Source organism: Exophiala oligosperma, assembly GCF_000835515.1.
Source record: "Exophiala oligosperma strain CBS 72588 unplaced genomic scaffold supercont1.7, whole genome shotgun sequence".
NCBI lineage: Eukaryota > Fungi > Ascomycota > Eurotiomycetes > Chaetothyriales > Herpotrichiellaceae > Exophiala > Exophiala oligosperma.
This window is the reverse complement of record NW_015622824.1, coordinates 2,111,455-2,137,506: the sequence shown is the minus strand read 5'-3', so window position 1 is coordinate 2,137,506 and position 26,052 is coordinate 2,111,455. Positions and strand designations below refer to the sequence as shown.

The 26,052-nt window shown below is 39.0% G+C and overlaps 4 protein-coding genes across 4 annotated transcripts; 2 read left to right on the top strand and 2 right to left on the bottom strand.

The window, feature by feature from the left end:
* Positions 1–9,614: 9,614 nt before the first annotated feature.
* On the bottom strand, positions 9,615–10,470 carry PV06_08001 (uncharacterized protein; the record flags this gene model as incomplete). Its single annotated transcript, XM_016409292.1, has 2 exons — positions 9,615–9,980; positions 10,033–10,470. 2 exons carry the CDS (start codon positions 10,468–10,470, stop codon positions 9,615–9,617), a joined length of 804 nt encoding a protein of 267 aa, XP_016261046.1.
* Positions 10,471–12,921: 2,451 nt separating this feature from the next.
* Positions 12,922–14,423, top strand: PV06_08000 (uncharacterized protein; the record flags this gene model as incomplete). Its single annotated transcript, XM_016409291.1, has 3 exons — positions 12,922–13,192; positions 13,252–14,241; positions 14,373–14,423. Exons 1-3 carry the CDS (start codon positions 12,944–12,946, stop codon positions 14,421–14,423), a joined length of 1,290 nt encoding a protein of 429 aa, XP_016261045.1. The 5' UTR covers positions 12,922–12,943.
* A 227-nt stretch (positions 14,424–14,650) lies between these two features.
* Positions 14,651–15,230, top strand: PV06_07999 (uncharacterized protein; the record flags this gene model as incomplete). Its single annotated transcript, XM_016409290.1, has 3 exons — positions 14,651–14,898; positions 14,954–15,038; positions 15,105–15,230. 3 exons carry the CDS (start codon positions 14,651–14,653, stop codon positions 15,228–15,230), a joined length of 459 nt encoding a protein of 152 aa, XP_016261044.1.
* An 8,537-nt stretch (positions 15,231–23,767) lies between these two features.
* Positions 23,768–25,186, bottom strand: PV06_07998 (uncharacterized protein; the record flags this gene model as incomplete). Its single annotated transcript, XM_016409289.1, has 3 exons — positions 23,768–24,214; positions 24,272–25,068; positions 25,129–25,186. The coding sequence occupies 3 exons, from the start codon at positions 25,184–25,186 to the stop codon at positions 23,768–23,770; spliced, it is 1,302 nt and encodes a 433-aa protein (XP_016261043.1).
* Positions 25,187–26,052: the final 866 nt, after the last annotated feature.

Below are 26,052 nucleotides of genomic sequence, written 5' to 3'. Positions count from 1 at the left end.
TTTATATAGAGATTTATAGATATAAGTACTAAACTAGCTTAATAAGTATACTTATAAGATTTATAGAGTATAATTAATAGAAGTAAATTTATCGATTTTTCTTATTTAATACTAATTATATAGAGTTAACTAAGTTTATTACTATTAATACGCCTTAGTGATATTAAATTAAGTCTATTTATTCTATTATAAGAGTTAACTATTAGTAGATAATAGTGCTCTTATTTTTCCTTATAATTAATGAGATAATAATACTCTTTATAGGGTATTTTACTTATATTTTAAAGGCTTCTTATAAGTTTAAGTTAAATAATATAATAATAACTAATTTAGTAAGTTAAGGCTCTTAAATTAGACTTAATATATTAATTATTTTTAGGGTATTATGTAATAGGATTATACTATTTATTATTAAAGTATAGAGCTAAATTATACTTAATTAATCTAGTTAATTAGCCTTATAGTGATAAGACTATTATATATAATAAATTACTAAGTAAATATAATAGTTAGACTTATAACTATTAAGCTTTATAAAACTTTTTAGGTAATAAAATAATTAGAGATTTAATAAGATATATTATTAAGTCTATTCTTAATAACTATAAAATAATATTCTATTTATTATATAGTGTTAACTATATTAACTATTCTAAGTTAAAAGTGTTAACTAGTTAACCTATGTAAGGCTGAGCACACTACGTAAGGCTGAGCATAGTAAGACTATTAATTTATAATTAATAGTCTATTCTGTTCTAAAGCCTTCTATATAGATTCTCCTTTACGTCTATATAAGGAGACCTTTACCCCCCTTTATAGGCTTTCACTCTAAAAAAGCTCTTTAAGTCCTTATTTAGCTATCACTTAGTTACTCATTCATTAATAAAGGCCTATTACACTATACCCTTCCCTATTACGATATAACCTAGTTCTCTTAATAGGTTATGAGCCTAGGTAGCTTTAGTAATATAAATGACCTTTATATTAACGCCTTACCCTATAAGGAACGGTTACTAAGTGACATAAAGAGACCTTCTAGTCTAAGGAATCTAAGATTTCCGAAAAACTCTTTATTTATTCTAAAACCTTTATAAGGTTTAGAATACTTATATTAATATATAATAATCTATAACCTATATATATATCTATATATATAAGGTATAAGGTTAAAAATGGCTAATAACTCTAATCCATTTAGAGTTTAGCGCCTAAAAGGCTTCACTAATTAGGAGTTCTAGGCCCTACAAATGAAAGCCTATATAACGGATAAGGGATATGAGAACGCCCTATATCTAGTTAAGCCTTATATCGATGATTTTGACACTAAGGAAGCCTATATAGCCTACATAAGGACATGAGAAAACAATTTGACTAAGGTAGCCGCCCTAATTTGTCTAGCCCTAGACAATAGGTCACTATTACAAGTTAAAGGCTTACTAATAGCTATAGAGATATGGGATTAACTAAAAGCCCTATATAAACCTAAAGGCTTTAGTTCGGAATTCCTTCTATATAAGGAGCTATTCTTAATAACCTTAGCTAGAGAAAAGAATTTAATTAAGGCTTATTTAACACGAATAAAATATTTATTAAACGAGTTAGCGACTAGAAACCTATTTATTTTAATAAAGATTATAGTTATCTATGCGCTTAATAACCTTATAAGTGAATATAAGAACGTGATAGCCATAATAACTTAGCACCTAAGAACTTAAACTGAAAATATCGATTTAATAGCTATATTTAGCTATCTAATCGATGAAAATAAACGTTTAGAGTCTAAAAAGCCTTAGGAAATGGCTATGCCTACAGAATCAACTAATAAGGCTAAAAACAAGCCTAAATACTTATTCTATAAAAAGGCAGGCCATAAAGAGGAAAAATACTGAAAAAAACACCCACATTTAAAGCCTAAAAGGGCTAAAGAGACTGAAAAATCTCAAAATAAGAAGACTCTATTAATAGGAATAAAGAAAGACTTAGAATAAGGTAAATTTACCCTATTAATTAATGATATCTATGATTAAAATATCTAGATATTAGATAGTGACGCCTTAAGATATATATACGCTAATAAGGCACTTTTTAGTGATCTAAGGCTATATAACACTACCCTTAACTAGGAAAAAATGTCGAATATAACTATTAATTAGATAGGGAATATAAAGGTTCACTTTCTATTCACAGGAAAAAAGGGCACTATAACTAACTATCTATATATACTAGAACTAGACTTAAACCTATTAAGCCTAGGCCTTTTATCTAAAAAGGGATTTAACATTAAAATAAGCCCTAAGGAAATAGGCCTATTTAAGAGTGAAAGGAAAATGGTATAGGGGATTTACGTTAAAAACCTTATAACTATAGTAATAAGCGCTATAGTGAACACCAAAAACGAGTACGCCTATATAAGTTTGACAGAAAACAATATATAGCACCTCAGAATAGGTTATATAGATAAAACAGTTATAAAATAACTAGTTAATGTCACTAAAGGGTATAAAAAGGAGAAAAAGAAGCCTAATAACCCTATAAGGTGCGAAACATGCCTAAAAGCTAAGGCAACATTAAAAATAAGCTGAGAACCTATGACTAGGGCATTAGAAACGCTCGAAAAGGTTCATAGCGATATATATAAACCTATAACGCCTAAAACGATCTCTAAAAAGAGATATTTTGTCTCTTTTATAGACAATAAATTGAGGTATATCACTATTTATTTACTTATAATAAGGGATTAAGTATTCGATGAATTTCTAGCCTATAAGGTATATAAGGAATAACAATCTTAAAAGCCTATAAAAAGACTTCAATCTAATAATAAATATAAGTCTATAAAATTCAAAGAATACGCTAAAAATGAGGGCATTAATATAACCTTTATTACCCTCTATAGCCTAAGTTAAAATGGCCTAAGTGAACAATTTAATAGGACCATTATAGAAAAGATAAGGTCTATACTAATAGAATTAGGCTTATCTAAATCTCTATAGAGAGAAGCGCTATTAGCGGCTACCTATATATATAATAGGACCTCACATAGCGCGTTAAAGAGTTATATAACTCTATATAAGGTTAAAATAGGAAAATAACCTAATATATTAAACATTAAGGTATAGGGCTCTATTTACTATAAAAAGGAACTAAAAGAATTCCTTAAAAAACTTGATAATAGAGCAAAACCCTATTACCTTATAGGCTATTTCGAGACGCCTAATTAGGTTAAGTTATTAGAGCTAAATGGTAGGAAAACCATCATGGCTAAGGACTTCGATATAATAGAAGGATATTTCCTTAAGGATTTACCTTCTAGGGCCTCTAAAAGGGCTAAGGACTTCAAAAAGGCCTTAAAAGACGCCTAAAACACGCCATTAATTAACGTAACACCTATAGATATTAAACCTATAGATACAGACCAAAATAATGACCTAAATAACGTCAAAAATATTGAAAACACTGATGCCTAGTATAAATCCTTTATAAAGTAACTAAAGGAAGCTAATAAGGATAAATCTATGGATAATATAGCCTTACTATTAACTGACCTTACCTATAACTAGGCCATAAAGTTTAAAGACTTAGAAAAATGGAAAAACACCTATCTAAGGGAGATTAACAACCTAAAGTCTAAAAATACCTAGACCTTAGTGCCTAAAGAGAACTATATGAAAGTCCTAGAAGGTAAATAGGTTCTAAAGGTTAAAGACGCTAATAGGAACCCTATATATAAGGCTAGATAGGTCGCCTAAGGTTTTTAACAGAAATATGGCGTTAATTTCTTCGAAACCTTTACTAACACAGTTAACCCTGTTACCTAGTAACTACTCCTAGCTATAGGGACTTCCCTAGACTAGGAAATAAGATAATGAGATATCAAAATAGTCTATATCAATGCAACCCTAAAAGAAAAGGTTTATATAAGTTAACTAACTAGCTTTATTAATAAGGATTACCCTAACTATATCTGTTAACTAAATAAGGCCCTATATAGCCTAAAATAGTTAGGGAGAGAGTGAGAAACGTATTTACGATAACTATTAAAAGAATGCGATCTATACTCACTATAGATTAACTAATTAATCTATATAAATAAGGATAAAATAACTATTTTTATATTATATATTAACGATTTACTTATTTTATTACCTAAAACACAAACGATTAAAAATCTCTATTAGAAACTATCTAAGTCTATTAATTTTAAAGACTTAGGAGATATTAATAAGTTTCTAGGAATTAAAATCGCTAGAAATAAACCTAAAAGGTCTATTTCACTATAATAAGGATAATATATCGAAAAGATCCTAAAAAGGTTTAGACCTTTTAAGGAAGGTAAATTTGACTACCCAATCTCACTAGGGACTAAAATAGAGTCCCTAGAAGGATAGATAAAAAAAGAAGATATTAAAGCTTATTAACAATAAATTAAGGCCTTATTATATCTATTAATAAAAACTTAGCTAGACCTAGTCTACTCTATAGACTTATTAGTAAGATATATATCTAACCTAGGCCCTTAACACTTTAAAACTATTAAAAAGGTCTAGGAATACCTTACTAAAACGAAAGATCTAGGCCTATTATATCACTTAAGTCTAAATCATATAGATACCTATATGGATTCAGATTAGGGGGGTAATATAGGCACCAGGAGATTAATAACAGGATATATACTTCTCTATAGAGAAAGCCCTTTATCATAGAACTTAAAACTACAAAAAATAGTCACTTTATTATTCTATGAGGTAGAATATATAGCTCTACGTGACGCCATTAAAGAATAACAATATATTAGAGGATTACTATCTAAGATAGGCGCCTATAGCCTAGAAATCTCTAATATATATAGTGACTTAAACTCGGCTATAGAGTTAACGAAAAACCCTATTTATCACGCCAGGACTAAATATATTAATATCATATATCACTACGTCTAAGAATGCGCTAAAAACGGCTTATTAAACCTTATATAGATATTAACAGAAAGCTAATTAGCTAATAGACTCACTAAGGCTATACCCCCTAATAAATGGACTCAGTTTATTAAAGGAATAGGCCTTAAAGCCTTATAACTCTATAATATAGAGTTAATAGGTACTAATAAACTAAGTTTAGTTTATTAAAACCTATATATCCTTATAAGATATTTAATAACTCTAAGGAAAAGGAAAAAACGGTAAAAATATAAGTTATTTAACTAACTTATACATTAAAAAGGAGATTTACTATCTTCTCTTATAACTAGCTACTAGGCCTAGTTATAAATGAAGTTAGTAGTTACCTATACCCTCAGTGAAATAACCCTCAGTGGAATAACCCTCAGTGGAATAACCCCCAGTGAAACTAGGTGAATTAACTGACTAGGGAATTATAACTGGAAGCGCAAGTCACTTACTAAACGCTAAGCGACTTTCTGTCTAATATACTAAGCCAGATAACCCTCTTACCCTGCATTTAACAATACTAGGGCCCCTCAATTTCACTGACTACGCCAGTGAGTCAGTTTACAGCTATATTTAATTGATATTTTAAGGGGTATAATATATAACCCTTAAAAATCGACGTTCAATTCTCACTTAGGCCATTTTATTTATTTTTTCGACCTTTTCTCAGTTAATAGACCTTCCTTTTATGGCTGACACCTATCATTAACGATTTAAGTTAAGCGATATCTATATTACTTAACTTACGGGGGTGTGTTAACTATATTAACTATTCTAAGTTAAAAGTGTCGACCAGTTAACCCGCGTAAGGCTGAGCACACTGCGCAAGGCTGAGCATGGTAAGACTATTGATTATAAATTAATAGTCTATTCTGTTCTAAAGCCTTCTATATAGATTCTCCTTTACGTCTATATAAGGAGGTCTTTACTCCCCTTATGAGCTTTCACTCCTTAAGCTCTCTAAGTCCTTATTTAGCTATCACTTAGCTAGTCATTCATTAATAAAGGCCTATTACGCTATACCCTTCCCTATTACGATATGACCTGGTCCTCTTAACATATAGTAAATAAGGAGCGTAATTTTTCCTCCGGTTAAGGCTGTTCTTATTGTCACATTAACTCCTGGACAGGAATATAAATAGGCCTAAAGAATAGGGCTCTAGAGGTTACCTTAATAACGAGCGCCTTATCAGATAGAATAGGAAGAGAAATGGGTGCTAAATAGGGTAGTAAAAAGAGTGTCTTGAGGCCTAGGAATAGGCCTCTGTTTGTAAAGATCGTTTTGGCGGAGTACTCCGCATGAGAGGTCTAACACTACTTCACAAGCTACTGTGTGTTGCAGCTGGGAGAGGGTAGCCTTCTTCTGCGAAGAGTCGCCCAGCAGCTTGCAGGTATTCAGCGATTTCTTCGCCAAGCCAAAGGGGAATCAATTTGGTCCTGGCCTCCTCCATCTCATGCATAATACCCCCAGCAACCTGTCGTCTTATCAGCATTGCAATCAAACCGAGCGGAGATGGCTAGGGATGCTTACCAAGATACACCTTCCACTCCCAGGAGTTAGAGAAGTTTGTGCGATTACAGCTCCGACATCTTCGATTGTATTCGCCTTCAAGCCTGAAGTAGCCCATATTTCCGCAACCTTCCGAAACGTCGCCGTTGGAGTCACGAATGGGGCCACTGCATTTACTCTCACGTTTATTCTCTTTGCTGCAAGCTGGGACGATCGCAAGAGCCCAATAAGTCCATGTTTTGAAGTGACATACCCACCCACCCCAGTACTACCAAAATATCCTGACGTCGAGGTTATGAGAACTACAGAGCCTCGAGAACCATCTGCAGAGCGTGGTTCGTTCCGTTGCATATGAAACATGGCCAACCTTAACGCTGCAATGGATGTGCTATCAGTCTCACCATATAGTCGAAAGTGGCAAATGTGAACAGGCTGAGAAATAGAGCGACGTACTATTTATTGTACCTTTTAGGTTAACATCCAGCACTCTAAATCCGTCAGTGGATTCTTGCAGCTCTCCCATGTCGTTGACGGCTTCCAAATCGAACAGGCTGCTGCTTTCCATTATTCCGGCGTTTGCGACAACCACATCTATACGCAAAAAGCGTTCAATGGTTTGTCTGAACAACAGCTTCATGTCTTCCCAACTGAGAGTATTTGTGGGAATGAAGAGCGCTTTTTCTGGATATTTCAGGGAAGCTATGAGAGCGTCTGCTTCTGCTATCGTGGATTCGAGATCTGCAACCACGACATTTGCTCCGTGTGAAGAGAAAATCCTGACAGTTTGTGCCCCAATACCATTGGAGCCTCCCGTAATAATAGCTGTTTTGCCTTCGAGATGATTAAATGCGAAATCGTCAATACTCACAGTCTCCATGGGCGATATCATCGAACAGTATTCTCTTCTTAATTTGAAGAGATGCAATAACCAACGAATTTTCGGGTTAGCAGATCACTAGAAATACTATTTCGACGGTCCCAATTCTCAGAAATACCGATTGAATTGTCCGAGCCAAAAAGCCGATGGCATTGGGCTCCAGCCACCACAATGTACGTGTCGTACAGTGATATTGCCATCATGATCACCATTCCCGGATGGGGGATCTTTAAGTGTTACTGTGAACTCTGAGGAGAGTGATCATGCTGCTGGGCTCGGATAGTACTGTCGAGATCACGAAGAATAAAATGCTATTTAACCATGCATTGAAAGGAAGTTCTGGACCATCAAAGCTACATAAATCATACATAAGAAATTCACTCTGCCCAGACTATCTTCTTCTGGCGATCAACTCAAGCTCGGTGTAGGTATTTGCGTATTCTTGAGTAAACTATCGGGCTCCAACATGCCTGGTAAACAATTGGTTGTGAGTATCTCCGCTTATTGAATTTCTACTTCTTCCAATAAACGACCGTCCGCAAACCAGACGTCCATCGCCTTCGCCATGGATGCAGCATAGGCTCTTGGTGAGTCATCTGCCATGGCTTCTTCTAAAAGATCCTGAGACATCTTGTTTGTACTGTCTGCTCGGCCCATGACCTGCTCTTCATACTTCCGAACAGCTGCCTCCAAGTCTGTTGGATGTGCTTGGATGCAGAGAAACAGGTCTAATGCATCCAGCATAGCAAGGTTTGCCCCTTCCCCAGCAAACCAGGACATGACATGAAGCGAGTCTCCAATAAGTGTTAGTCCGGGGTGAGTCTCATAGCGCATTCCCAAAGGCATCCTCCACTGAGCACGTGGTGTCCATGCTGGGTCTAAATTGCGAATAACCTCTTTCAAACGATCATCCCAGTCGGCGTATATGTCATTCAAGAGCATGTCTTTGACTCCTTTGTGATCAGTCCAATCAATTCCACTTTCGGAAATCCACTTTTCTGGTACTTTCAGGCAAGGATAGACTCGAAGGCTCTCATCTCCATTTCGCTGCATGAAGATGCCGCTCCCGTCGCTTAAGGAGAATACAGTCCCTCTCCCGACGAATTCCCCAAGCTGAGGAAACTTTTGGTCCAGGTTAGAGATTCGACAGTCTATCACTGTCAAGCCCGTATATTCTGGTTGCGTACTGGTCAACAGCGGTCGCACTTTCGACCACGCGCCATCAGCACCCACTACCAGATCACCCACGGCAGAGCTTGCTTGATTTGCAAAGTGTATCTCGAATTTTCCAAGACTGTGGGGGGTGATTTTTGAAATATGGTGGTCCCACTTGAGATTTTCAGGATCGATAGACTCGAGCAAGATTTTCCTTAGCATTGAGCGATCAATCTCAGGGCGACCCTCTGCTCCAGGGGGAGCCTTGTGAAATAGCCAGTCTTTAGCATGTTTGTCCATGAATCGATAATCTTGATCGTGATACCTAGCATGCTTCTTGAAAGAAGCTTCTAAACCGGCAACTTCAAGCGCACGTTGGCCCGAATCAGGGTGCAAATCGAGCGAACCTCCTTGGAAACGAGAGCTGATGTTGGGTTCTCGCTCATAGAGGGTGAAAGAAAGCCCATGACGCTGGAGGAGCGCAGCAAGGGTAAGGCCCGAGGGGCCAGCTCCAACAATTATGATATGGTTTTGAGACATAGCTCCGGTAATGAGGACTTGGCTGTTGGAAAAATGATGCTGAACACTCTAAGCTGTCCTGGTAAGACAAGTATCACTTTATGTAGAAATGATGAATTTGCTGTTAGCTACCAAGAGAGAAATTCTGCTCGTGTGATCTCCTAGGTAGCACAATGTTATCTCTCCGATCATCCTATCACCGAGGGTTTGATGGCCATAGGTTCACTTCGGAGTTTCCAAATTGTGTAAATAAGCAGCAGAATTGTCGTTATATCTCGGAGTATACTTCTGTAGCCACGAAAATGCCGAGTACCTAGAGATTCAGCCTAGTGGACCGCTATTGAGCCGAGAGAAAGACATTACTATTTGTCTTAGGAATGCAATCTGTCACTGCAATAATTCAATTCCAAACAACATTCTTCGAAGTCCGAGTCTACTTAGGAGGGACTGTTTCGCGGGCAGACTGCAAAAAAATCTAGACTCAGATCCAATTAGAATTATTTGTAGCATAAGAAAATAGCAATGTCAATCAGAGCAGTATTGTCAAATCGTACACACTTAGACGCATCTGTTGGGAACTATTGATTTGCAGAAAACTAGCATTTATCCTCTAGAGAGTGGTAATCTCTCTCAAAGTCTCTCCAGCCGCACGCCTGATGTTACGAACAACTTCCTCAGTGCGACTGACACTGGGAAAATGACCGGATTTACAAAATTGTATGTCTACACCATGGCCGCTCTCTTTCTGAATTCTGGCAATGATCGACTTCTGAACCTCTACCGGAACTGCTTGGTCTTCCTCACAAACTAGATATGACACAGGAGTATCCTGATATCCTGGGTGTGTCAAAGTTCCCGTGAAACTGACTGCAGAATGTACCAACATCGTTTTGGCAAGCTCAATTCCTCTAGCAGACGGAAGATCAGAGAAATTTGTGCGAGCACAGCCATTTGGTTCAGCAACAAGATAATCTCCCTTAAAAAGATACAAAGTTAGGCGTTTTCTCGAATACATTTGGTGTACTGACCTCGACTGTGATGAAATCAGGCATATTAGCACCCATCTGTGAAGCAATAGAGCCTCCAACTTCTGGGACAGGGCTGCTGATGTATAGAAGCCGAATGATTCCACCTTCCTTCCGCAATTTTTCTCGTTCGACCTTTGAAACGCCCTTAGTGCTCTCTGTTCCACATATGCCTCCATATGAGTGCATAACTAAGATAATATCCTTGCCATCATCGACCAATTCATTTGTAATGGACCGAATACAGTTTACATCGTCAGTCATTGTTGCACCAGCAAGGGGAGCGCGACTGCCGATAGAGGGAAGGTCGATAACGATGGTCTTGAACCCAGTGTCGCCCAGTCTCTCCACGACATCACGGTAAAGGCTTGGTGGAGAAAAAGATGCTGGGACGATAACTATCACTGGCTTTTCGATTTTTCTATCCTCGAGTGTAGACATCTTGTTCAGATGGAAGCAACTTGTGGAAGTTGCTATAAGAGATGAAGACTGAATACAAACACTATCCTGATGAAAGGGGCTGAGATTGAACTTCAAGGTGATGGGGGTTGGTAGCCGACGTGTTGTAGATACAACAAGCTTCGGAGAATTGAAGGAAACGTTAAAAAGCCGAGAGGAAGAATGGAAAATCTAATCTCGTGTGATTCGGTTGACCTCGGACTTCGGACTCTTGCGAAGTCTCAAATTTGAGCAGGAAAGATGTATTCGAGGCAGAGCAAGCGTATTCAGTTCTTTCGGCTTATTGCTGACCCTTCACCACGGGGTCTTCGGCGGAAGGTTGGACCAGCCAGAGTGGCCAAAATTCCCATTAGCAAGCTGAGATACTGTCGAAGACTTCAAAAAGGGTGTCTTACCCCGAATCAATAGTCACTATATTTCACCCTCCAACATCTGTCTTTGGTTATTTCCACCATTTCCATAGTATTCGGTCGGATTTTGAGATCCTCAAGGTTGATGTACACTGAATCCTTCAAAATGGGAAGTCCTCAAGATGAGCCCTTCACAGCCTCAGTTCTGGCCTCGTTCGGCCCTTCTGCTCCAGGCCGAGCCAAGGAGATTTTGATATCTCTAATCCGCCATCTCCATGCAGTCTGTCGAGAAGTCAACCTTACAACTGAGGAGCTTTACATCGGATTAAATGCTCTTAATCGTTCAGGCCAAATGAGCGACGAGAAGCGAAACGAAACATTGCTGATATCTGATTGCCTTGGTGTGGAAGCGTAAGTGCTCAGTCAACTAATGCTTTTTAAACTTGTTGAGCTTACTGGGAAGACTTGTCGATGATATAACACACAAGATTTTGGCTGAGGAATCTTCTACCAATTCTTGCATTCTAGGACCTTTCTACCGAGCTGATGCACCTCTGTATGAAAATGGAGAGAGTATCATCCAAAAGTATTTGGGAGGTGAAATTACTTGGTACCACGGTCGAATTCTTGACGTGGATAGCGGGAAACCTGTCGCTGGTAAGACTAAGATGAGCCTAGCAATTATTTCTGGCCCTGCTATTCCATAGATTGACATCAAACAGGCGCAACGTTGAATGTATGGGAATGTGCTGCCAACGGTTTGTATGATCAGCAGGATACTAGCCAACCTGACGGAAACATGCGAGGCATCTTCACCTCAGACAGCCAAGGTTACTACAGCTTTTATTGCATCAAACCTGTTCCTTATCCAGTTCCGTATGACGGACCTGCAGGAGATATCCTGAAGCTTATGGACCGCTCTCCATTTCGGGCTGCACACATCCATTTCATGGTTGAGGACAAGGCTTATCGCCGACTTGTTACTCAAGTATTCCCTAGTGATGACAAATACCTTCACTGTGATTCTGTGTACGCGGTAAAGGAAGATCTCATCATCCATTTTGAGCCCCCAAGTCCGGATGCATTGAAGGAACGAGGCTCACACAGCTTGCAAGCTGATGTCAAATGGGAAGTTACCTACGATTTCAAAATCAAGAAGCGACAGGCTTGAGGAAGTCATACACAGATGTTGTTGACCAGGTTAAAATGATAGACGCCCAATTTTTCCCCAAGAAAGGTTGAGTTCGATTGCTCATCATATTGTCTTGCGAATTCAGTTTTCATACGTGATAAACTGGTGACGAGCGTTCCCATCACGATCCAAGTACCTACCTAGCCTCTGCAGAAACACTCAGCCTGCAGACAATATCTGCGAGCAGTTCTCAGCCACCTTGATTGCCACCCTCATGATGACAAAGTAAGGTTTTTCAGATTAAGTAATAACTCTCGGCAATTTCGGATCATCTGTGAATATTCCGAATAGTCCGAGGCTTTGTCAACCGCCTGAAGGAAAATGCCGACAAGGCCGAGAAGCTTACCGATTTTGATTGGCCGTAGAGTTTCTGTTCCCTTGCCAAGTGCTATTGAGAACAGCAGTTTTCTTCCACGTGCATGCGTCGCTCGAATTGCAAGTTAAAACTCAGAGTACACGGAGCCCCGCAAGTCAAGCAAAGCGGAGAAGGAGGCGCAAAACTGTGGAGGGTCTACAGGTTTGCCTTTGGTGGCTCGACTCGAGCAGAACTTAAGTGCAAAAACCTCAAGCATTTTCACTCTTGTGCCCATTGCCCGCCTATCCAAGCTCCATGCATGGTTAAATACTAGCCTCAGCTTTTTCCCATCTTGCCAGATGGTCTTCTGACTGTATGAAGCTCATTTTTGGTATGGATTCGGAGACAGAAGGTGCTTACTAAAATATGGAAACCCAAGAGAACGCAGCAAAAAGCCCGGAAGCTATAGAAAAGGTCAAAAAACGCCGTCGCCCACCTCTTTCCTGTGTACCGTGTCATCGTCGAAAGCTGAAGTGTGATCGAGGGTTTCCAGCTTGTGGGAGATGCAGAAAGGCTGATCATGCCCATGATTGTGTCTACAGGGAGCGCTCGGATCAGATGCCCCTCGCCAGAGAGAAGCTAGCAATCCTGGAAAGTACAGTTAACAGCCGCCCGGAGACTTTGATCGGAGTAGAAGAGACAGCTCAGCATATCATAACGAAGACGACGAGGCTAACCGAAGAGCCCTGCCAAGTGGAGGCTAGCGAGAACGATGAGACTCAGGTCCGAGAAGTAACTCTCTACAAGGGGAAGGACTCTCTTACTAGGTTCTATGGTTATAGCTACCATCGAAATTTATATCAGCAGGTATGTTCACAATACAAGGAGAAAATCAACTTCGAGTTTGCTAAATCTTCATTGCACAGTTTGACCAACTTCGAGAGTATATACAGCAACTCAAAGCTCAATTTCCAAACATAAACATATTTAGAGACGAGATTCAATCTCTGAAAGTCACTGCTCATGGCCCCAGAAGCCAGATTAGTGGTACAAGCACTGCTACTGACTTGGACTTGAGGAGCTTATTCCCTGTCCGAAAATTGGCAGATGAGCTCCTCAATATTTATATCACACGCTTCGAGGCCACAAATCGTATTCTACATCTTCCCACCCTCCTCAAGGAGTATAATAAGTACTGGAACAGCCCTCAAACAACAACTGAGACTACAGTGACCCAACTCCTGCTCGCAATGGCAGCAGCACTTAGCTTACGGGAGAATTTGACTTTTGACCTCAAAGGGAGAGGCAGAGATGCAATAACACCGGAGACTGCTATAATATGGATACGAGCATGCGAAGCTTGGATCTCCACCAGCCCTTATAGGCCTCGTCCGCATTCTTGGACGATGCTGGCTCTTAACAGCTTGTTGGCAATTGCAAAGCGAGCTAATCACATTCAAGGGAATGCATTCTGGATAGCCACAGGAGCATTAATGAGATCAGCAATGGCGGCTGGGTACCACAGAGAGCCCAGCGGCCTAGCAAACATTTCAATTTTCCACCGAGAAATGCGCCGGCGGCTTTGGGCCACTATAGTCGAACTGGACTTGCAAGCATCACTGGAGCGCGGAATGCCACCCAGCATAAGAGAAGAGGATTTTAACTCGCGGCCCCCTTTGAATATCAATGATGAAGCTATCCATGAAAACACCAAGGAATCGCCGACGCCAATGCCCCTTGACTTCTTAACTGATACATCATTTCAAGCCAGCATGTATCGCTCATTAGGGCTTAGACTCCGAGTATGCGCTCTCATCAACAACAAACAAGCCAGAACAGCGGAGTCTCTGTTTCGAGAAGCATTGGAAATAGATGAAGAGATCACGAGAGCATTGATGGCGATTCCAACTACTTGGGTCAGTACAGCAACAGATGAGTGGCGTACGCAACGGCCCTTGTACCTGAAAACAATGCTCAATTTGTTACTTCGTCAGCAACTCATTCTCCTCCACATGCCCTTTGTTAACTTGAGTGAGATGAATCCTAGATTCGCACACTCAAGAAGGGCAAGACTGGAAGCAGCGACAAGCATTCTTAGTCAGTTTAAAATGCTAGTAAAGCAAGAAATTCTGCCCCCTTCTGGGTGCAATACATGTCAGTTCCAAGCCGCACTGGCTATTTGTCATGAACTGTACCTAAAAAATAACAGTATCGGTAAGTTTTGCTTTAGGTTAAACCTTGGGATATAACCAGAAAAACTCACAGTGACAAGGGCTCGCTGTGTCATTGCACGATAGCTCTTGCCTTGCAGAGTATTTCATCTCCATGGCTGAGAGTGTGCTGCCAATGATAGAGAGTAGGATATCGAATCTGGCCAAGGGCCTCAACGAATACTATATTCTTACAATGGTTCTTGGGCTTGTGAAGTCAAGGTTAGGGACGGAGAGGACCCCAGCCTTTGGTGCAGAGGCAATGGAGAGGATTACAAGGATCATGATAATACTTGCGTCGATACGGAAATCGATAGGGACTGCAACTGGTCGTAACATCGCTGAGCCTTCTCTTATGACCAAGTAGGTTCCTTGAAAAGAGCTGAATTTACAGATTAGCACGCTGACAGGTCAGCAGTACAAAATTGATGGCATCGAGGGATGCTATTACTGAATTTCCTGAACCGTCTGTTGAGCAAGATATGGAAGCAATCGATTTTAGCGTAAGTGTCTTCATAATCTAAACGACTTTTGATCAGCTTTGGATTTTATCCTGACCAAGGAACCAGATTTTCGAAGATTTCGATCTCTTTGAAGGTGGCATGGATCTAGACGCGCTTGATATGTGGGCCGCTGATGTCAACCTCTTCACAAATGGTGAACCTGAATGTGCTACAATATCAGAAAATAACTGACCAAACTATTTTGTAATGATTGATTGATTGATTAATTACGTCATAGTCTGTCCCAGCCGCTCCTTACAGTAAGCAGCTATGCAGCAGTGCGACTATAAGTATCAGTGGTTCCCCCTATCAAGTTTCTGTACGATTAAGCTGTTCCTGCCAGAACTGCTTCTCCTACTACCTCCACTCTCGTGGGTCACCAACTGTATCACAGTCTTCTAACTAACCTGTATCTATGTACTTATCTAACCTATCTTGGTCTTTCTTGACTTCTATCTGCTGATAAACACTTATCTACACTATATATATAAGAATACTATGGATGAAACTACTCGGAATTATTACAGCAGTCCCATCCTAATTATTATCTTAGCTGCGCGGACAGTAATTATTAGGCTATAGAGAACCTACTTAATGTTTATGCATGGAGTTATACCTACCCACATTCTTTGTCGTTCTTCGCACCAGTTTCGGCATTCTAGTAAGATATGTTAGACCGTTTAACGTGCGTAGCCGCATTCGCATTAGTCAGTGTTAGCCTGGTTAATGGCGTGAAGATAGACACACAGGCCGATCTTACTGTTGCGTATCTATGTGATGACCAAGTTAATCGCTCGTGGTGTGCCTACATGTGTGGTCAGGACTCCATTCCCGGGCCGGACTCCAAGCCTGAAGAGCTCTCGTCCGTGTTTGGTCGTTTCCCAAGATTTTTCCCATTCAATTCGCATGCTCTGTGGGATGGTGAATTTCACGGTTGCTGTTAGAGTGCGGGATAATTCTGATTCTAACTCCGTGCGAAGCGTTGCGCTCAATAAACCTGCTGCCTCCTTGGCCGCTCGGTTAGCGGCTTCGTTACAGTTATTTCTGAATAGTACGTGATAAGGTAGTGTGGCTAGTAGGTATACACGTTATGATGGAGTCTATAGCTTAGCTGCCTAGATAGGCAGACTAAGCCTATAAGTATATAAGTACCTAGAAGCTTATAAATTAATAAGATACACTTGAAGAATCACATTAATAAGTTCTTAAGGTATTCTAGTTTCGATAGGTGTTAACGGGGCTGTGTATTCTTAAAGCTTAAGGGTTATAGACTAGTCACTCAGGAAAGAGTTAATCCATCGTATAAGTATAGAATTAATACCTCGTTTCCTAAGGTTATGTAACAGTCTTAGTTAAGACATATTATTAAAGGCTCCTAACATGTCTAGTAGAAGAAGTGAAGCTACCTTATCTTTCGCCTATACCTAATATATACGCTGGAGAAGGAGGTGAAGAGCGTGGTCTATTGATGCTAGCTTTCTCCCTCCTATATGTTAACTGGGGAGGAGATAATATATATTGGCCAGGTAGTTTAGCTAGGCGGCAATAATAGCCTTTAACGCTTTGCCCAGTGTGTTAAGAAGGGCGATTAACTGGTATAACTTTAGCTATGTGTAGTTATCCTTTCCCGGTTTCCAAAGAATAACCATGATACTTTATCTAAAATGTGTTAAGTAGTATCTCTACTAGAGATAGGCACTAAAGAGTCTATAGAGGTGAGATAGAATAAGGTCTAGTGTCTAGTGAAGAATGTTATTAGGGATATTATCTGGGCTAGGCGTCTTATTTGGTGCCGCTTTTCGAATCGCCTTTTCAATCTTAGAGGGTGTGATTTCTGGGCATTTAAATGGCGTTAGGTATTTAAATCTGTTAATATCTATTAGGTTAGCACTCTGCGGTGAAGGGAAGAAGGATTGGTGTAGAGTCTCCACCTTTTCCTGGGTCTAGTGAGTAAGTTTACCTTCAGGCTTCTTAAGCGTTAGTGTGCACGTGGGCACCACATTATGTCTGTTCTTTACCTATTTAACTAGTTCCCATAGGCCTAAGTCTGAGCTAAATAATTCCTTTACTCTCTACTAATGGGTGTTCTAGAGAAGCCTCTAGAGGTGCCATCCCTTTTTATTGTGTGCTTATTAGTATACCTCATAGTGTTTATTAGACCTTATTCGTTACTATAGTTAGTGTAATTATTAAACCTTATAGTAGACGTCCTTATATTCTGGACTAAATCTCGGTATAGAGCGTGGCGAAGGGTTAGACTAGGGAGTTAAGGCGTTAATACTAGCGTATAAAGTATTAATAACTAAGCTAATATACTAATTAATGTTATCTTTATTTCCTAGTTTTACTACGTTTAGTGTTCTAAGAAGTTTCTTAGTAACTATATACTAAAGTATTAACTAGTTAGTTTTCGCCCACACACACTTCTTAATTAGCTTAGCTTAAAACTAGTCCTACGTAATGACTATAGTAACTAGAAAATAGTTAGAATTATAGTCTTAACTAGTGTTTACTTAGTAGTGTTAACTATATTAACTATTCTAAGTTAAAAGTGTTAACTAGTTAACCCGTGTAAGGCTAAGCACACTGCGTAAGGCTAAGTATAGTAAGACTATTAATTTATAATTAATAGTTCATTCTGTTCTAAAGCCTTCTATATAGACTCTTCTTTATGTCTATATAAGGAGGTCTTTACTTTTCTTCATAGGCTTTCACTCCTTAAGCTCTCTAAGTCCTTATTTAGCTATCACTTAGCTAGTTATTCATTAATAAAGGCCTATTACACTATACCTTTCCCTATTACAATATAATCTAGTCCTCTTAACATTATCTTTATTATTATTATTACTATAGCTCTCATTATAGTTAGAGATATAAAAGGATAATTTAAATATTAATATACCTAGTGTGAACTAAACTAAACCTATAAAGAATAGTAAGTAAATAAAAACCTTAGAGCTAAATATTATATTTAATACTTCTAATTAAGAAGTAGTTAAAGTATTATATTTCGCTCTATATAAAGTATTATAAAATATATAGTCTTAATAAGTAAAAGTATAAAAGGTAAGGTTACTAAGAGTATAGTACTTAAGTAAGTATAAAAGCGAAGTAATTATAATTAAAATATATAGATATAATTATGAATAAAGTTAACTACGTAATAAAGCTATATAATAACTATTATTTATATAGTTAAGTTTTACTTAGTAATACTTAATATTACTTAATGTTACTTAAACTAAGTATACTAAGTATTACTAAGTATACCCTATTAGTTAGGGAACATAATTAGTAGTGATTAGGGTTCACTATACTAAGTCTCCTAAGTATATTATATAACTTAGACTATAAATAGTATATATATTCCCCTTTTAGCTTATCTTTCCTTCTTATCTTAACTATTATTATAGCTTTATATATAATTTATAGTTAGGTTATGTTAACTATATTAACTATTCTAAGTTAAAAGTATTAACTAGTTAACCCGCGTAAGGCTGAGTACGCTGCGCAAGGCTGAGCATGGTAAAACTATTAATTTATAATTAATAGCCTATTCTGTTCTAAAGCCTTCTATATAGACTCTCCATTACGTCTATATAAGGAGACCTTTACCCCCCTTTACAGGCTTTCACTCTAAAAAAGCTCTCTAAGTCCTTATTTAGCTATCACTTAGCTAGTCATTCATTAATAAAGGCCTATTACACTATACCCTTCCTCATTATGATATGACCTAGTTCTCTTAACACTTACCCTACCTTAAACTCGCGTAGATACCTATAGATAAAGTACTTAATTTTAAAAAAACCCTAATGAGTATATAGATAGAGTAAGACTCTCTTAATAAGTTACTTTACTTTACTTATTACGTAGTTTACTTTATTTATTAAGGTTAAGTATTAAGTTTTAAATTTAAGTTACTTTACTTATTATATAGCTTACTAAGTACTTTAATAATAAAAAATTAATACTTTTAAGTTCTTATTAATAGTATATATTATTTATAATTATTTATTAATTCCTTTAATTAAGGTTAATATAAAATATATATTTAATAAAGCTTAAGATATTTTAAGTCTTTATTAATAATTAATAAATATTAAAACTATATAATTATTAGTTTTACTTAAGAGTTATTATAATTTTTATAAATAAATAAGATAAATATAAAAAATAATATATAATTAGTATATTAATAAAGACTCTATACTATAGAGATTATAATATATTTCTTTAAATTAGTGCTTTACTAAATAATAATAATAAGAATAAAAGAATAAAAAGTATACTCTATTAAATATTATATATATAAATATTTATAAATATTTAGTTATTAAGACTTATTTATATTTATTTTAGAGCTCTAATAATAAAAGATTCTTTATAGTGATAAAGTTATAATTATAAAAAGGGACTATTATTATAGAATAAGAGTTCTCTTTAGGTAAATTAATAGTGAAATTCACACACTAACTTAGTGCCTACACGAGATTTATTACAGTGTTAAAGCCTAATAAGTATAAGCTTATAGTGATTAGTTACTCTTAAGTGATGAATTACGTGGTAGCTTCCCCCTAGGCGCGAATAATTACAGAGTTAAAGTACTCAGTATAAAGGTATAAGTAATTACTATATAAGATACAAATTATCACGCTTACAATTTATGCCTAATCTATATACCTTATTTATAATCTATATAATATAAGTTCATGCGAATCTATACATTATCATGATCTGGTTAAGGTAAAGGGAATAGCTCTCTTTATGCTTAAGTAGGGTAGAGGGAGTGCCTAAAAGGTTCCCCAGAACACACCGCCCTAGGTAGTTAATAAGGAAGTAATAAGGACCTTACCCCCTCTGCCACACAAGAGAAAGTGAACAATCTGTCGCGGAAACGCAATCCAGAAAGCATTCTTATAATAATAATTACTTAAGGGGACAGAAGCTAGCCATTCTAAAAATATGAAATAATAAGAGATAAGAACTTAAAGGCTAAGATATGAGACCCTTTACATGTATATATAGACTTAGGACAATACTTAGGGACTACTTAGGGTAACCTTAAGATCGCTAAGCTAAGCTTAGGAGCGCATAGCTATAGCTTAGGTTAAATGGCAAGATACTTAGGTCTAGAAATAAGAATAGATTTTGGAGAGATTAACATTTATCACTAAGTATTATGATATAACGTGAATAATAAGCGAGTGAGACAGATAAGCGAGTGAGACATCTCTTCAGATTTTCTGAACCTTTAACTTTTAACGTAATTTTCTCTACCATAACATATAGTATCTACTAATACTAAACGTTAAATAGTTCTTACTCTTTAGGCTATTAAATAAACCCTAAATCTTAGTGCCTAAAAAGCTACTAAAATCTATAGCTATAGCCACATAACTCTATCCCACTAACTTAAGGGCACCTAGTCTCATAATAATAGTATGTCTAACTCATAAAACCTAATCTCTCTTAAAGAGAATATAATTATTCAGTATACTCTTAACCTTAATACATAATCGCACTCTCTCTAACTTATTAGCGTGAAAGATATAGCTAACTAACTACTCGCAGAGCGCGATACATCTCTTATTAAGAAGTAGTGAGCTTCTAACTTTATTAAGTAATAACTAGAGCTTTAGACGCGTTTCTTTTATTGATATAACTATATAAGGGCCTAATATGAAGATTCTAACACGATTTAGACATGGTTTACACTAGTAAAGAATATAGTCATAAAATATAGTGTGATAAATATAGATATTTATAATTTTAATAAGACTAAGTTTATAATGAGTATAATCTTAATAGGGATTATCATAATAAGCACTAAAAGATACTTAGACATTAAGCTAGTTTAGCTTAGTAATTAGGAATAGGTAATAGTGATTTAAGGTATTAATGTATTAAGCTAGATAGTTTCGCCATTTATTATTATTTCGAGTAAATATTATCTCTTTATTTAGTATTAAAATAGTACTCTTTTATATAACTAGGTTATTATTATGTCTTTTAATAGCTAGATTACAAATAAAAGAGATCTAAAATAGATTTAACACTTTAATTAGTATATAAAACCATAAATAATAGGTAAATATCGCTTCCTAGTTCTTAATAAGTATAAAAGTTATTACTTAACTAATTTTAAGCTTTACTATAAGGAGCACAATATTATTACTCTCTATATACTATCTTATTTATCTTATATTCTTTAGCCTCTTAATATTAAGTGTTTTAGCCCGTTAAAATAGGCGTATAATGACTAAATTAAGAAGAGAGTTTAAGCTAATATCACTCACATTTTAAAGAAGAACTTCTTTCCTACGTTTTTAGTCACTTTTTAATAGATAATAACGATTTAAAATGTTTAGATAAGATTCTAAGGGGCTAGGCTTATTTCCTATAATTTAGAAAGTATAATTACTTATTTAGATATAAAGCTATAAACACTAACCCCCAAAAAACAGAGTAGCGCGCTACCCTAGACCTAAGTATCTAAGATACCTAATAACCTAACTAAAGCTAGCTCGCAGTCTATATTTATTAAGAATTAAGTCTCTTAACATTAAGGAAGCTCTCTAACTCTAATTCTTAAGGTCATTAATTAGTTCATAAAGGGTGCGATAGAAATTATGCACTAGATCGCGCTATTAAAGTCTAAGGTTAAGACACTTTGTGATGAGAATACACTACTTAGCTACTATTACTAGGCGAAAAAGAAATAACTATACACTAAAGAAAGTATAACGCTTAAGGAGGGTTAGTGTCTAGAGTCTTATAGTTATATTTAGGTCATAGTAAAGTAAGAAATATAGCCTAGTGATAATCCGAGTTAGCGGCGCGAAATGAGCACGCGGTGGTGTGGTATCTATGGCAACACTAGACACAACTCTAGAACCTATTAAGTAGTTATAATCTCATCTGAGGAAGAGGAATCTAAGTAGTTATAACTAATTCAATGCGTAGTGGTTGAGTATAGCTATGAAATGTGATGGTGATCAGGTGAAGGTGTCTCACTCACTTGTCTGTCTCACTCGCTTATTATTCACGTTAGACTTATAGTTATTAGGATCTTAAATTATAAGGATTATATTAATGAAAATAACTAAGTTAAGAACTAGAAACTAAGTATAGAAGTTAGGGTTATATAAGTGAGTGCGTAAGTGTAGGTAGTGCTCCAGTCTTGGCGCTAAACCTAATTAGGAAGGCGCTAAGATGAGTGCGTGACAATAGTCGAGGCCTAAATGAGCTCCCCAAGCCTAAACTGGCTTCTAAGGACGAGGCATTAGGCAGCGAACCCTCCAGCTCGTCCAGTGCTCAGGCGCTCGCCCCTGCGCTCTGCCGTGGCTCCCGTGGTGCTCTCCCGTGCTCGGTCAGGCGTCCTTCGATGCTCCGTCACGTGCCCGAGTAAAGCGGCCTTGCTCCCTTTCCTGAATGAACATGGTAAAGGATGAAGCACAGCTCGGAGCATATATAATATATATATATATATATATATATACACGAACCCTGCTCTGGTCACCTCGACGGTGAGTGGTAAGCGACCGATCCCTTTCTTGGAACTGGGAGTGATAGTGACGACTGTACCGGAGCTCACCGTTGACACGAACACACAAAACTCATCTCGAACAATCGATCCTGTCAATAGTGGCAATCATTGTTATCAACGTTGCCCTTGGGTTCAACTTGTCCAGAAAAAGAACGATCTCTGCTGGTATTTCCTTCCAAGCTCGTGTCGTCTCCATCACATAATCACGTTCTGCTCGAAACTCAGACTAGGGATTTCCGCCCGTGCTTCGGCCCAGTGTCACTTTTCCCCCCACAAGTCTCGAGGCCGAAATCTGGTGAAACTTATTCCAGCCCTGTGGTACTCCGTACAGAATGGGCGAAGGATCCCTACGGTAGGGTGCTGGCCGAACTCAAGGGCATAGTCACGGCGAGACTTTCGTCGACGTTTGAGATGACATCTAGATTGTGTGGGGATCGATGCTTTGCCATATCGAAGCACAAGCGGTAAGTATGTCGAGTCGACAACCGGAAGAATGAGCATGCAACTGTAGGGCGCTCATGTAGGTCTCATGTAGATACGAAGGCAACACTCTCAGTAGTGACACCATATCTTGCAATTTTGCTATCGCGGCGAGCAATAATAAAAAAAAGTACGCACGCGAGAGCGCGAGAACTACACTCCGAAATTGGTATGAAACTCCTCAATCTGGCGCCTCAGGTCGAGTTTGACCGCATCAGAAGCCCACGAGCTGTCGGCAGCGTTTAGATGGAGCTGCACAACCTCGTCGTCGGTGAAGTGACAGATTCGACGGACCAAATGAATGCTCTGCTCAAGCCAAATGTCGTCCGTAAATACCTTACAGACCATCAATTTCCTCAAGGTAGCCACATGCAATATCAGCATAACTTTTCCCCTGTCATTGTTCTATCCTCTGGCCATGGACCTCGTTTGCTGTGTTCAATCCAAAGTCGAGCTGCGAGGGTCGATCGCACCTTAAATCCTGGACCATAAGAACCCTACAAACGCAGACACCAAGACCATTCTTTATCGACATTCATAAACCCATCTGGAGAATTAGGAAAAGGTAACAGTTTAGACTATTGTTGATGCTGGCACTACCTAAGCAATCCGTGCTCAATGTAGATAAATGTTTCCCAAGTCACAATTCCTGTTCCATAGAACAAAACCAACAACTCATTGCAGGCCCAAACACAACACCCTTTCATCTATAAACGGGCGGTGCATTGGAGTAACTCTGTAGCGGAATGCCACCTTCCCCGTACAACGGTGGCGGGGGTGGTCCTTGGGGCGGCTCGTATTGTCCTTCGCGAAAATTCATTGCCGCGGGAGTGTTCATGGGTGCCTTGCGCATCTCCTGTCGCCTCCTGATCATGGTCCATCCCCCCACAACGAGAAGCAGAAAGAAGGTCGCAACGCCGTAAATAATCATGCCGCGGTGGTTGCCAGCAAAATTGAAGCCGACAAAGGTGTTGACGATACCCAGAAGAATGCTGCCAGGGCCAAGGACACGGTGACCCTTCATGATCTTAGCTGGTGTGCCGGTCTTATTGTAGATGCGATGACCGAGAAAGCCCACGACCCAGGTCGTGATGACAAGAGCGAGGATGACGAGGCCCAGGATTTGGTGGCCAGAGTTCAGACTCGGAGACTGGCACCCGGGTTAGTGATCTGAAACCATCCATGACAACGTTCCCAAGAGACTTACTATATCCTGCCTGATGCTGATACCGATCCCAGCTGCTGTGCCCACACAAACCATAAGCAAAGCGAAGGTTTGTACCGCCCAGTGTATTACGACCTTGTTGAGAATGCGTAATAGCAGGTAGCCAGCAGGGAAGACGATCAAAAATGCCGAAACCATCAGAAAAGCGTGAAAAGCAACACCTGGATTGGCGTGGCCTCTGCCAAAAGGACCGTCATCAAAGTCGTCACTGTCGGCGGTAGTGTTGGATACATTGGGAACACCGCCAATTCCAGTGGCATCCTTGAGGTTGAGGTCGAAGAAATTATGCCCCTCGTGCTGAGTAATGGACGCCGAGACATCATCCGATTTCAAGCTTCCATCTGGTCCCAATGCCCATATCATGTCTTGGTCGGTGCTGTCGACATCCACCTTGCCACCATCCCAGCTACGGCAGCCAGTACATTTCGCATTGACAACAAAGACATTGTTGATGACACCACTGCCCTCCAGTACGTCGACCTTGACGTCGTCGGTGTGTTGTGGCATTGTGTGACCCTTCCCTAATCGAGGGCTGACTGTGACATTGTTTCCATCCTCCGAAGCGTATGTAACAAATATCAGTGCATCCTTCATCTTGTCTCCAAATCCAAAGGCTGCCCATTTCCGGGACGAAGGGGCGGAGAAGTGGTAGAACAGGGTGTCGGTGCTGTTGTCAGGGACATTGATTGAAACGGTGACATTATCTTGCGACTTGGGAGATGTGCCCATGCCAACGTATGTGGAAGCGGGAACATCAGCTTTCGTAGCGGCCATGAATGCTGAGAAGACGAATGTCAGTTGAAAACCTGGAACGGATTGCAATTCGTTGTTGGACTCACTGGACAAGAGAAGGGTTGCAGCCAAACCCCGTACGCGGCCTTGGTTTGAGAAAGACATGGTCGGGGCTATAGGACACCACAAATTCTGCTAAAGGGAGAGAATAGCAGTTTTGCAATAATCTTGCACTGGAAGCAGATATCAAAAAGCGAGAATTCAACTGAAATTGACTGCGAAATATCCGTACAAATTGTTGAACCCTCACAGGCCAAGGCAGGAGCGTGAGGACGGGGATCAAGCAGCAGCGACGTTCCTCGGCGGCGGCAATATTGTCTGCTTTTGGGAGAGAGGATGTTTCAGACTTTGTGTAACCTGAGGATGTGAGAGCGTCTCGATCGCTCTTCCTGGACAGCGCAGCCTCAGTGATCGTGCAACGCCAGCTTCAGGACGCGAGGTCACCCATATTTACCTGGTGGAGTCCCTCGCCCCAGAATCAGGGGATGTTCTTTTTTTGTGCGCTGCGTGGTTGGTGGGTGCTAATTGACAGGCATCAGATTGCACGCCCATCAATCCCAATAAGAGATGCTGATTTCCCACTAACGGTCTCCGAAAAGCTCGGGGTGTTTTAGGTGGCTCACCAGGGTTTCTAGGCTTGACGGCCCCTGTCGGCCCCCTACGAAGCACAGCCGCTCAACCAACCACAAGCCTCGGGATTGTCAATGGGCTCCGAATAGGGCTTTGTCGGCGCCACCAGCGCTTACACACCACTCGCATCCGGATGCACCAAATTCTACGGAGATCTTCTGGCCCTGGAAATAGATCTTAGCGCAGTCATCGCTTATCGCTTCCATTTTGAAGGAGCGGGAAGGAAGGCTGCTGTGCTTCAGCGACCCGATACACGTTGCATCTCTGGATGGATTGATCGTTGCTTCTGCTTCTGCTTCTGCTTGCGATTGTTCTTCGGGAAAGGTCGTAATGAGTGGTTT